Below are 12,862 nucleotides of genomic sequence, written 5' to 3' on the forward strand. Positions count from 1 at the left end.
ACCGGCAAGTTGTTATTTACAAATTAAGCACTGCTTTTAACTCCTACAGACGTTAACGTAGCCTAAACAGTTTCCTCCTTTGTCATACACATCTGCCTACATCAGGTTTCTCTGCACAGCCAAAGATGCATCTTTTCAGAACTGGACGACGGCCTAATGTCTAAAGTGTTTCCAAGGAGGACAGATAGAAAGGAAATGTCACATAATTGTAAAGCAATGTTGGTTGCTTTGGCATTTCCGCTTCCTGCCCGGCTTCCACAGCCTCCAACAATGGTTAATGTATTGTCTGAAGTTTTTCACTACTAGATAATGGTGAATGTCGCATCTTTCGCAACGACTGCTAGATTGTTTGTTTTTTAACCAGGTTTATATCTTGCAAATTAATTAAGTATTTGACACTCATTCAGGTAGAACGGATGGCTCAGTTACGCCACAAATGACGTTTTACATCACTTAAGAGGTAGGCGTGCACAATGAAGAGCTATACAGATTACAAATTTACAACCCACAACGCACGCTACACCCATTAAGGCTCTAAGGTATGTTGTCTCCGTGACCAACGCTCTATTCAAACCGGATTTTGTTTAACACAAATCATCGTAGCTACTACTGAACTCTTTTATAAAGCACACATTACCAGAGGGCTAACGTGGCCACTGACTGGAGTATAGTGTTTTTTCAATTTAATGAGGTTCCAACTGCGAAGTGTGGAGTTATAAGTGCAGCCGGTGAGCGCTGAAGTTTCCACTGCCTCCCTCCCGCACTTGCTTGCAAGCGCGGTAAACTGCGCTTTCGGGGATTCCTTTCCCTGGCACTCAGTTCAGTGAAGTAAAACCACGAGAAGGGCTTGGGTAGTTAATAAGGCTGATGACAAGAGAGGTTCTCTAAACAAATCTTCATATAGAAAGGCCTGAAATAATACTGTAAAATCTGCAGTGGGAATAATAGGTTGGACCTACTTTAGGATGCAGAACTGAAGCTTTGCAGGTTTAATTCTTGTCAATGTGTAGATTCAAACCTAGATCCGATGCAGGAGGTCTAGGTATTTGGAAACAGTGTATAGTTGCGCACACATTCCACCCACATTTGGATCAATGATGCAGTTTGCCACAATGTCTCACATTTGGACACTCCTTTTAGGTCGAGCGCTCCGGCCTGTTGTAAGTATTGTGGGCTTTTAAACATGCCTGGTCACGCCCATCACTTTCACTCGTTCCTGGGCTGGCCTTTCAAACTTGGTGTCATTGCTAAATGCTTCACGATTATCTTATCTTAAGGCTGTTTTTGTCACGCCTTAAAGACTTTCCCTGTTACATGGATTATTGCACAATTGCCGTTATACTTCAGCGTGGGCAAACTATTTCTTTTGTCTCTCCCTTTCGTGCTGCATGGCAGCCTTGTCGCTCACAGGCACAACAGCCTGAATTCAATCAGCAGTATTGGAGCTGGTCACACTGGTCACATTGGTCACAGTTACCTAATCATTCCATTTCCTCTCTGAAATGCACCATGGCGAGAGGGCTGCAGGTTACCTAGTCAAGCTTGTTTTTGTTGGCCGACGCTCAGCTGGACATCACTATCGTCTTAGAAAGTGAATTGATCAAAGTTTAGAACATGTTTTTGACCTTATGCTCACAATACGCTTAATGATTTGACCCTTGCAACAACCAGAATAAACTGACAGGACAAGTGCAAGCTGCACTCTTGGATGTATCATTAAAATTCAGAATCTAAACATGCGAGGCATTATTGTACAATGTCTAACCTTTATTTAGATCTTTTTGAGCATGGGTAGTCAATGTAGGGATCTCAACTTCAGGCAAATATGGTTCTTCCTAGCCAATATGGAGCAAATCCAAGCTGCCGTTTTTCGGCCCTACTGAATATGGTGAATGTTCCTAATTAGTGACACCAAATATATTTAATTTGAATAGTCTAATTTTGACTGAGTCGCATTGATCTCCTGAATGTGAGCTAGCACTCGATAAAGGGATTTTTTTTTTTTAACATAATTTTCACCTGGCTGAAAAAGGCTTACACCGGTTTCAGCCAGCTGGAAAGTGTTGTCTTCACTAATGATCTTCAAACAATGAAATAAAAGAGCAAAATCCTTAAAATATGATAGTTCAAATCAAACTAATCCGTTGACCACATCGAGGAATATATACACTATCACACATTTGCATGCCTGACACCTACAAACGCCCATTTCCAAGCTTAGATCACGTCTGCAGTTTGTTCCTTCAAAGCGGTTTTGAATGTGCAATGAGCAAGGGCCCCAAAACCAAACATAGGCTTATTCACAGAACTTTTGGAGGACTGAACTGCTTTGGGCCAACATTAAAGCATCTGCAAAAACACAATCTTCTGGACAAGTAGACCCCACCATATCAGCTAATGCTTATTATGTTCTCCCAAGACTCAGAGGAAATCACCAAAAAAAATCCATCTGAAAAAAAGGGGGAAAAAACGATCACACTCCGATACATTTGTATGTAACGGCCAGGCGATTAACCTGGGTCTGACTGCAACATATCCAAGAATTGTTATGACACAATGATCACCCTGTTGAAACGACTAAATGCATATTAAGGCAATCTGTCCATCTACCAATTCTTATCAGGGCATCTCAGCATTTCAATAAGTCAGGAAACTGTAAGCCACTTATCTCTCTTTAGATGCCTCAGAAACAGTGTACACAACATAAAAAGCAGATATTCTGCCCTCCTTTACCCCCCAATCCTCACCTCCTCTATGCAGACAATACTTCTGTCTACCTAGGATAGGAAGTGGTATATCAAGTGGCAAACTGCTCAAAGTATGTCCACCACTGTTTACAAATCAAACAGCCCTGCCTAAACGACCAGTGGACACCGACTTTACACATGGGTCTAGTGGTCTCCTCCCACCTCAGTTAAACAGGTGCATGCATAAGCCAAAGCTCAATCCATAACTCCACTTTTACTTTACTCGCTAAGCAAATACAAACATAAAAAATTTATTCTTCCACTTTCGCCAAGGAACCCAATCCTAAAGCCTCCCTCAGAACATATGGCTCTCTTTGGCTACAGTTGTGGTCACTTTCAAACTATTCAAAGCCTATATTTATTGGGTGTCCAAGATATGAGGTCTTCAGTAAGAAAAAGTGCCTGGCTCATTCATGATCTGAAATGTTGCAGAAAAACTCACTTTCCTTTAAGACTCTTCAATTGTTCCCTCGGTCTTACTCATGAGGACTACATGTATACTTCTCACACTACAGCTTCAAGGTGCTACTATCATTTGAAAAAACACCCACACACACACACACACAACCGCCCCACCCCAATGATCTCACCCCCGGTCCCCGGTCTGGAATGCCCTTTGTACACATCTGAGGCTAGACGAGATTGTTATGAATTATGGAAAGGCCTAATGACTCAGCTCAAATAAGTGACTAGTAACTTGGACAGCAGTATAACTCCACCTTCTCCCTAGCCTTAATTCAAAAGAAGAAGAAAAAAAGAGAAAAAATACAAACTCTGTCATCCATCAAACCCGGTGGTCAGCTGCCTACACCCAGCAAGCCTCCATCAAATTTTATTGTAAAGCTCTCCATTTTTAGGTTTCGCCTACAGTAACAGCTATTATTTAAAAAAATAAAATAAAAAAATAATGAGCTCGGAGCCAGTCCATAGCTTACCAATACTTATAATTGGTTGGCTTCTCCTTCACCCTTATTTCCCTGCTTTTTACTAGTCACACCTCCTTCTTCCTGCTCACTTCCTCCTGCAGTCTTCTCTGGGCTTCGGTCTACACCCTGGAGCCTGGACCCAGCAGCGCTTCCTGTTTGTAGGGAGTGTTATTCCACTGGCTGCGCTCTCCTGAAGGTACTTTTTTTGTTTTGTTTGGGCCAAGCACTCTATAAGAGTGCATGGCACTGTACAGTTTCCCCCACCAACCCCTGCAGTCCGTTCCCCCTACTGTTCGCTTCCCCCTGCTGTTCATTTTCCCTGCAACCCCACCAGCCATTTTCACCCCCCCTTGACCATTTCACGCCACCCCAATCCGTTTTCAACCCCCACCCAGTCAGTTTTATTCACCCAGTTGTCATGCTGCTTAACCCCCCCCCCCACACACACACACTGTTTTTACAGATATTGCACAACAGCATGAGGTGCTGTGCAACAGGTCTAAAAAACATTGACAAAACCAATAGATTTGGCAGAGACAAAACCTATTGGCTTTGCCAATGCTTGTTAATCATTTTCATTAATCCTCCTATGCAGCACCACAAAAGCATCAGACGACCGTCCCAGCTGACTCGCTTCTCATCTGTGGAGCTACTGAATTTCTTTGTACATTCCCCATCAAAACACTCTGGGGCTGGTATCAACTGCATGCAAGAATTTAAAAAAATACAAAAAGAAATAAAACTAACATTGGCAAAACCAGCAGATACGGCTTTATTATGAAAATGAATTCAAAGAGGTAAGCAGAAATTATGTTTCCATACAATATCTCATTAAAGCTAGACCTATTGGCTTTGTCGGTGTGTGGTTTCGATAGTGATAGTAGTGGTGTAGCCTTTGTTCTGATTTAGTACTGGAGATAGTGGTATCACTGCATTGCATTTTATTGTATTATAACATTTCTAGTGTGCTTTCCTACATATTGTTGAGACACTGATGGCACTTTATGAATGCAGTTAGCAATTACTACATCAGTAACGTATGGATGGGAACAGAGTAGTCAGTGCTTTTAGTTACGTTTTAGTGTTGGGCGTATGGCTAGAGAGCACTCCAGTAGAAGGGTATTGTAGTAGTCAACATCTATTAGTACTGAAGTTTGGTTTTGTGTTTAAAGCAAGTGTGTGTGCTCCAGACCTGGCATTCGGGCACATACGTGCATTTATACATGCGAGTGTAAGCAAAGGGTGTGAGGATATGATTGCAAGCAGCATATACAAAGGAGTCAGTAATTTCGGGATGAGTCTGATGGTATCAGTGTGGTAACGGTGGTTTAATTGGTAGTATGATGGTGTTAAAGTGTGGTGTTATCTGTGGTTCTGGTTCTAGAGAAGATACTGTTGGTGGTACTAATGATGGCACTGGAGGTGGTATTGGTGGCGGCACTGATGGTGGTGTTGGTAGAAGTGTAGTATCATTGCTGGAGGTGACGTTAGAATTGTGGCAGTGACACTGGTAGTGGTTTTTGAGGTATTTGTAGTGGTGGTTTGGTACTGATCGTGGTGGTATTTGTTGCGGTGACGCTGCTGTGACATTGATGTTATTGTTGATGACGGGATTTGTTTTTGTGGTCCTGGTATCAGTGATGTGTACTGATGTGTAGTATCAGTGGCGGTATTGTAGTGGTGGTATTGGTAGTGCTAAAGCAGTACAGAAAAAATGCTTTCTATGTTTCACACAGGTAAGAGATGCAGAACTAAATGTGACAAAAAGCGTGATGGTTAAGTGGACTTTTTAGGTGTAAACAGACACTCATGCATTGCACAGGCTACAGAACAATAAACGATACAATCAATAGCATAAGAGGAGGAAGAAATAAGTCTCTGGGCTGATCTAAGGTGGGACTTGACACAGAGAGCATGATCCGAATAATCCAATAATTGACTAGGACTCACACAAAGTCCAATTTATGTACATTATAAGCAACAGGACCTGCAGGCAGATGTGCTGTCAACCCAGATCCAAACCTTAAACAATTGTCTTCAAAAACTACGACTTTCTATACAGCCTTTTTGTGTGGAAATGCACTGTAGAATGCAACATTGGATCCCATTTTTGGTTTTTGCCTACAGATTGTTTTCAGCTGTTTGCGATTAACAGTCTGTGAACCATACCAAAAACCTACAGTGGGCTTTTAGCCAGCCTCTCTCTTAACATTGGGTGATTTTCTTGCCACTCATTTGCTTGCTTCTTATATGATTGCTTTCCTCCCCCTTCTTGTGTTTGTGTCTCTTCTGGAGCATGGCCCCCTTTACTAGAATTTTGTCTGAATTACTTTTATCCTTCAACTGCTCACATTCACAGACTGTGTATTTTCCTTGAAACTCCTGATTGTGCATGCGTTTTCTTGTCCTCTCCCTCAAATACTTGCACCATGACCTTTTCGTGTTGCTTCTACTGTACCCATCCTCTGTTGTGCCTCTACCACTTCCATCCATTTGCAAACATTTAATCATTTTTTTTTTTTTTCCCTGAGTTAAAATATTTTGTTTTGACCCGGCAAATACCGTTTGTAGCCGAGCAGCTTGTTTAAAAAAAAAAATAAAAAAAAAAAATAAGGGCTAGCACACAAGTCCGTCTTTTTTTTTTTTTTTTACTAACTACTCCTAGCGGTGTTCACTATCTTTGAACAATAAAAATGAAAAAATGAATGAAATGGCGCCAGATTCAATCAATATATGGAATAATTCTACTGCCAGCATGGTCATGATGCATACACACTCATGTGTGTGCATGTTGCACCATTATTTTTGGGTCTAGCCAATAGGTCAAAAAGGCGAGACCATAACCTTTACCAATGCTTGTTTTTTATGTTCAAGGGAATAGAACTAGCTCAGTAACATAAGGGAAAATCGTTTGTGTCACCTGATCAACCTAGTCTAGTTTTTACTTAAATTTCTTGGAAATTTCTTCTTTAAAGTGAATCATGTTGTTACCAGTGTTGAGGGCAAAGGGGTGAGAACGAAGAAGAAATGTTGGAACCTCCCTGTGCAATCTGGGCAAGGCACTGATCCCAACTTGGAAGTAGCCAATACTGGTGCGACCCCATAGAAAGTATCGAATAGGCAATTTGTTTGGCATTATGCAACAGTTACTCTCCAAGACCTACTTAAAGCATATTTCCTCTTCTCATTGACCAGATCAAGTGCTCAAACTGCCCAACGCAGTTGTTGTTTGTCATGTTAAGCCATGCTTTAGTGTTCAGGGTAAAAAAGGGATAATGAATTATGACGACTCCTAATAAACATTTCAAAGAGCTACTTTATACATGGTAGAGTAACGATGAAACAAGAGCCCTACAAGAATTTACCAAGACTGTGAATGTTTTACTTACTTTCGGATTCGAGAGTAAAACTATGTATTCAGGTGTCTTTCTGGGCATAACGTGAGTACAGGCAATGATTCCATACTTCTACCAACACAAGGGTCAAGCATGTCATCTGTAGCCAATGTCGCAGAAATCTACAGAATCCACAGGGCCTCACATTACTGACAGTGCTGCTCTGCCCAAAGAAATTAGAAGGATGCCGAGAAATCCACAAGGGACAACACTGATATAGATCTTAGGAAACCAGACACAAACTATCCATAAACATCCCGTGCACATCATGTGGTTTACAACAGTGTCAAGCTAACCTCCTGCAGGCCTGCTGACTGCTTCCCAAGGCCTATTAAACAAGACGACTCGGTTCCAGTTTTCACTTGGAATGCTTCTCATTAAATTCAAGCTAACCTTCGGTCTCAGGCAGGGACCACATAAACATGCGGTTATCCTGCGACTAAGAAGCAAGACAATGAAACTAGCAACGCTCTCAGGGCAGAGGCATGGAACTGTTTCGCGAATGGATATTCCACCGCATCCATGCACGGAAAACGAATAAGACTGCTTGAGTAAGTCATGGGAACCAGGCAGGCGGGTGACGCCATCTGAGAAGGCCCAACCCTTGGATCAACAGAGCACTGATGCTGAGAAAAGCATGCACATACAGGCTGGTGGGTGCGGCAGCAATCGCAAACTTTAACAGAGAAACAAAGAAACACCAAAAGAACATGGTGAAGGATTTTCGATCCTTGGTGGTGTCTCGCAACTTGGAAGCTCCCAAGCAAAATTACCTTTTTTTTCTCCAGTAAAAGGAACATATTCCTCTCGGTCTTTTTGCTCCAGTGCGTCCTTCTCCAGGTAGGATAGGAGGCGTTCCCTGTCAAAGGTACCCGTGGCTTTTCTTTCTGTCTGGTCCTTCTGTCTTAAGCCAGCTGGTAGGAGGGCATGCTGTTAAAATAAAAATAACTTTTCTAAAGCAACACAAAGACCTGGCACAGTCTGTAATGATAAGCAGAGAGAATGAAACGGTACACACACACACACGCACACATTCTGCAACGTGCTTTAAAGTTAAAAAGTAAATTTTCTGGCATGTGAATCTTAGATATAGTTGCACACGGGTTAACATATCTCCTGGCCTTTAAGTGTGCTAAGTGGAAGGCTTTCAAAGAGGCCACCTAGTAGATAATATCACACAACTCTGGATCCTTTATAGGAAAAAATGTTGGTAATGTAAAAACAAAAAACTAGGCTTAGATCTAGATGTAATTATTTTTACGGACTGAATCAAGTAATTAGTCTGCAACCTTCAGAACCAAGAACTCAACTGTAGCATTTAATTCTTTCAGGGGAGCGAGGAGGAGAAGTCGTCCAAGACCTACCCAGGTGAGGTGGAGTGGGCTAATACACAAGGAAGCACACTCGATAATTATCTGGTCAGTGCTTATACTTCTAAAAAGGAAAAGTACTTTATTAAAACAGACACTACTTAATGGTATGCAAAAATGTACAATTATATCCATGATGGCAGGTGGAAATACCTTTGTTGACGCCGTCCTTACAGTTCACATCCCTAGGGAGCCCTGAACCCCTATGACTACAATACTTCAGAACAAATACTAGAACTACTACAATAGGGTGTAATTATCAAAAGGCAGCCCTAATGCCTTTGTCAGAGTGCCACCACATTCGTGCAAGCAGACATATTTCATAGTAAACCAAGGCAACACCATTAAAATTAAGGATGGTACCAACCTAAAATACAAAATTCATTAGGGCATGTAATGACTCACTTTTAACATTGTAATGACCAATGAAGCATTTCAAAACATTTCAATTATCTGCATTAGGACATGTAATGATTCATTGCTAATTTTGTCATTCTCAATAAACGACTTCAATATCAATTAACTGTGTGCAGGAGTCTTCTTCTATTTTTATCATGCGGCAGCACAGCCGTATGACCCACCAATAGGGGTCCCTGCAAGTTTGAGTCTTTGGGCCAAAGCCCAAGCTCCAGGAGGGATGAAAAACATAGCAACCTTCACCTTTGGACATCAAAACACTGAGAAACTTAGGGCGAACTTACTAAAAATGGAGAGACCATCCTTATAGTTTTAAGGAAATACACTGTAGGTTTAGAGTGGCCCCCTACACATCCACATAGCACCAGGGTGCCAAAGGAGAAACATTCCCTTGCTCCCAGGGAGATGCGAGCCGGAGGAGGCGAAAGCAGCTGGGATTATGGTGGGGCTCAGCTTTTGATTTACATGGTCTTGCACTGGTCTGTGAACCCCGGAAGATGAGGACACAGGGGAGCAATTGCACCGAGTAGGAAGAGGGCTACATGCATTTGCCCCTCCCTGCCTTAATATTTATTTTTCCTGTGCGGACACCAAGGACTCTTGTTGTCCGTAGGTGTATCCTTGAGGTTTGGGAAGGGGACACTACTCAGGTCCCCACCGGACTCAGTCCCCAGGGGGACCACACCTTTCCCTGGAGTTTTCTTGGGCCCTGTTGGGCCAATCTAAGCAGTTGTGGTATCGTTCTGCACCTGGTGGCCAGCTTTAGCCATCAGAAGGGTTACTTCCCAGATCCCATCTTCACCCTCTGCCCTCCTGGGACAAGGTCTACCTACTGGCTAGTGTACCTTTCGTGTATGGATGCCTTTTGATCCTCCAGCTGTCCAACAGACTAATTAACTTATCCCAAACCAGATATTCAAAGGCCCTAATCTACTTAGGAGCTGAGTCAGAGAAAAATGATAAATCTTAAGTTCCACAAGGAAAGCAAATATGTGGAAAGTAATAGAAGATATGTATTCAGAATCCTAATTTATCATAATATTAGAGCATCAACCAAGTCTCTAGACTTAACTATGGTGAAACTAAGTCTGTGCAGATTTCAACTACATTGTATAATACAGTGAACTGCAAACACACTGTTCAGTAATCATTACACATGCCCGTACTCACTCTACTATTGTGTAAGTCAGCCTAAGTTAGCACCAATACCTTAAGGGTTTCTTCTGCAACAGGCTACCTGTGGTAAGACACTGGGCTGAGCTAGACATTGGTCTTAAGTTCCCAGCCAGCACATGTTCACATGCATGCTGGCGCATGTTTATGTGCAACCAGCCAACAGCCTCTCACCCTAGCTTTGCAGCAGCAGACCTTATCTAAAAGGTGGATACGGGCAGTTAGCACTCCCAATCCATTATAATAGAGCTTACAATGAGTGAGACTTGAGTAGTGAGAATCATTCGCAACAGCCCATAAACCAGGTATCTTAAATAGCAAAAAAATCCAGGGGGGTTGAATGGGTCAAAACCCATTTCTCACATAAATGTACTAGAAGGTTGCACTGCAAATTGTGCACATGGAAAGGGTCACAAAATACCGGTATAATGAATATTAATTAGGCAGGTCACAGTTTGCCTGTAATTGGTTGTATATGCAGGATGGAGGCCCCAAATGAACAGCATCTCTCCGCCCTTGCATTTCCAAAACAGGAAACATTTTTTTATTTTTGAAAAGCAGCCCACTACCTTTAAAGGGACCACTGCTGCTTTAATAAAAACAAACAAAAATAAAGCTTCCTGTTCAGAAAGACACTGGGAAAAGCAGGCACGATTCCCAAAGAGGAGGTTTGCATTGCAAATCAGATACCACCCCTTTGAGGTATCCGATCAAAGGTTTGTGACCGCAGCTGTGGTCACAAACCATTAATACGCTCCTAACCAAATAGTAGACAGGATGGGGGTTCCCATCATGCTCTTTCAATCTGCAATTCGAAAAGGGCGCAAAACCCATTTCACGAGTCGGAAAGGCTTCTGGGATTTTTCACCTGCAAAATATCTTTGTCCATCAAGCTCTTAATCTGTTAATTAGCTCCTCGCATCTTGTTTATTGCTTTCTTTTTTAAATCTTTATTTCAATGTTTTCACAAAACGGCGCAAAACATTGCAAATCAGCAGGCAGAATGGCAATCAGTACAGTACATTGTGCCAAACCAAACAATCAGTCGCCTCCCACCTAAGCATCCACCTGGACCTCGCGCATTCGGCGTTCCTCAGACAGAGCCCACTCACCCACGTCACTACAATACAGTTCCTATAAAGGCATCCTAGGAGACATCCATCTTATGGCTATCCGACGATTAGCAAGCACGAGACCCAGCACCGCTAATATATACACTTTGCTCCCACTTTGGATCAGTATAAGATATAACAGGCAATGACGGGTCGTGCGGTCTATACGTATATCAGGCACCTCTCGGAGTCTGCATGTGACCATATTCCAATGCTGTGCCAGCTTTGGACACCCCGGTCCATATGCAAGAAGTTTGCTTCATCGGCCACACACCTGGGATAGGCGCCGGACTTAGTCTTATATACACGTGCAACCTCTTAGGTGAAAGCGAAGGGCGATGCAAGACATAGAAGTGTGCTAGTTTAAAGAGCGTGTCACAGGAAACTCCATGCACTGACGCACAAGCCTTCACCCAGTCCCGGTCCGTCAAGGGGTCCTCCAAGTCACCGTCCCAACCTCACATTGCGACCATCGGGGTGGCTGGCCTATCCCGTTTTAGTGCACCATATAGTTGTGAGACCAGCCCCCAAGGGGAGCCCCCATCTAACAGCACCTTCAGCGTTCGCAACACCACTGTCCAAATTTCACCAGGTGTCTTGGTAATTTTGGCAAATTGTAAAAATTGGCCAGGGCCCACCCCAAACATCTCCGAAGCCACCTCAAACGTTATACATCTCTCCCCTGGATACAGATCCCCAAAAAGTTTGCAACCTCCTGCAATCCATTACTCCAGTGACATGACCCGGTTGATCTGCAAGAAAGGCTTCAACCATCACAATGGCAGTTTTAGGAATGTGAGGTCCAGCGTAGTACCCGTCTTAGTGCCATCTGCCACGTACGCAGCACAATATATGGGCAATCTTGGTGTAACCTAGCTCCTTCCACAAGACAACGGGGCAGCTAATCAACACCCTTCGTGCCCGCCAACAACCTCTTCTCTCCATTAGAGCCAACCAAGCACCACTGTGTGGCGTGCTGTAGCTGTGTTTCCATATTGTACAATTCCAGATCCAGCAAGCCCAACCCTCCTTCCTCTATGCCCAGCTTGAGGACTCTAAGACCCACTAGGCTACGCTTACCAGCCTAGATCAAGGTAATAAAGACTAGGCCCAGCCTCTGAAACATCAAACGGCCTAAAGGACACTGCGTACTCTGCTGAACATATAGACATGGGCCAGGCACACCATCTTGGCGAACGCCATCCTGCCAGCAACTGACAGCACTAGTTTGCTCCAAAAGGCTACCAAGCCCTCCAGGCCTTCCAGAACTCTCCCTATGTTATGCGCAAATGTAGTTTCGATCTTGTGAATCACCTGCATTACCAGGTACCGGAAGTTATCCAACTCCCACCGCAAGCCCAGGTCCGGAAGGGGGACCACAATATCACCGGCCCACTCCCTGTAGTAGGAAATATCCGTGACTTAGTTACATTTACCTGAATGCCGGAGAACCTCCCAAACACACAGCGCGTCCAACAGGCGGGGCACGTCAGTTTAGTTAAGTATATCAGAGTGTCATTAGTATACAGTGATACTATAGGGCCCTTTAGAGTGGCCCTCAAGAATGCCCCAAGTGGCTTTATGGCCAGCGTGAAAAGGAGATGAAGCAGGGGGAAACCTTGCTGGCCCCCCTCAGTATGTACAGACTACCGGAGACATACGTCCCAGATTTGACTCCGGGCAAGCACCATGAGTACAACAGAGCTTAGGTTCACACCAAAG

At 43.4% G+C, this 12,862-nt stretch overlaps 1 protein-coding gene across 3 annotated transcripts in view; it reads right to left on the reverse strand.

Moving 5' to 3' along the window:
• LOC138284064 (tropomodulin-3-like) overlaps nt 1-12,862 on the reverse strand; it is a 257,423-nt gene that overhangs the window by 131,613 nt on the left and 112,948 nt on the right. For all 3 annotated transcript variants that reach the window (XM_069222468.1, XM_069222470.1, XM_069222469.1), the window contains exon 3: nt 7,842-7,998. In XM_069222468.1, the coding sequence (XP_069078569.1) occupies nt 7,842-7,998 (157 nt within the window). The remainder of the gene's footprint in view (nt 1-7,841; nt 7,999-12,862) is intronic.

The sequence above is a fragment of the Pleurodeles waltl genome, chromosome 3_1, assembly GCF_031143425.1.
Source record: "Pleurodeles waltl isolate 20211129_DDA chromosome 3_1, aPleWal1.hap1.20221129, whole genome shotgun sequence".
In the NCBI taxonomy this organism is placed as follows: domain Eukaryota; kingdom Metazoa; phylum Chordata; class Amphibia; order Caudata; family Salamandridae; genus Pleurodeles; species Pleurodeles waltl.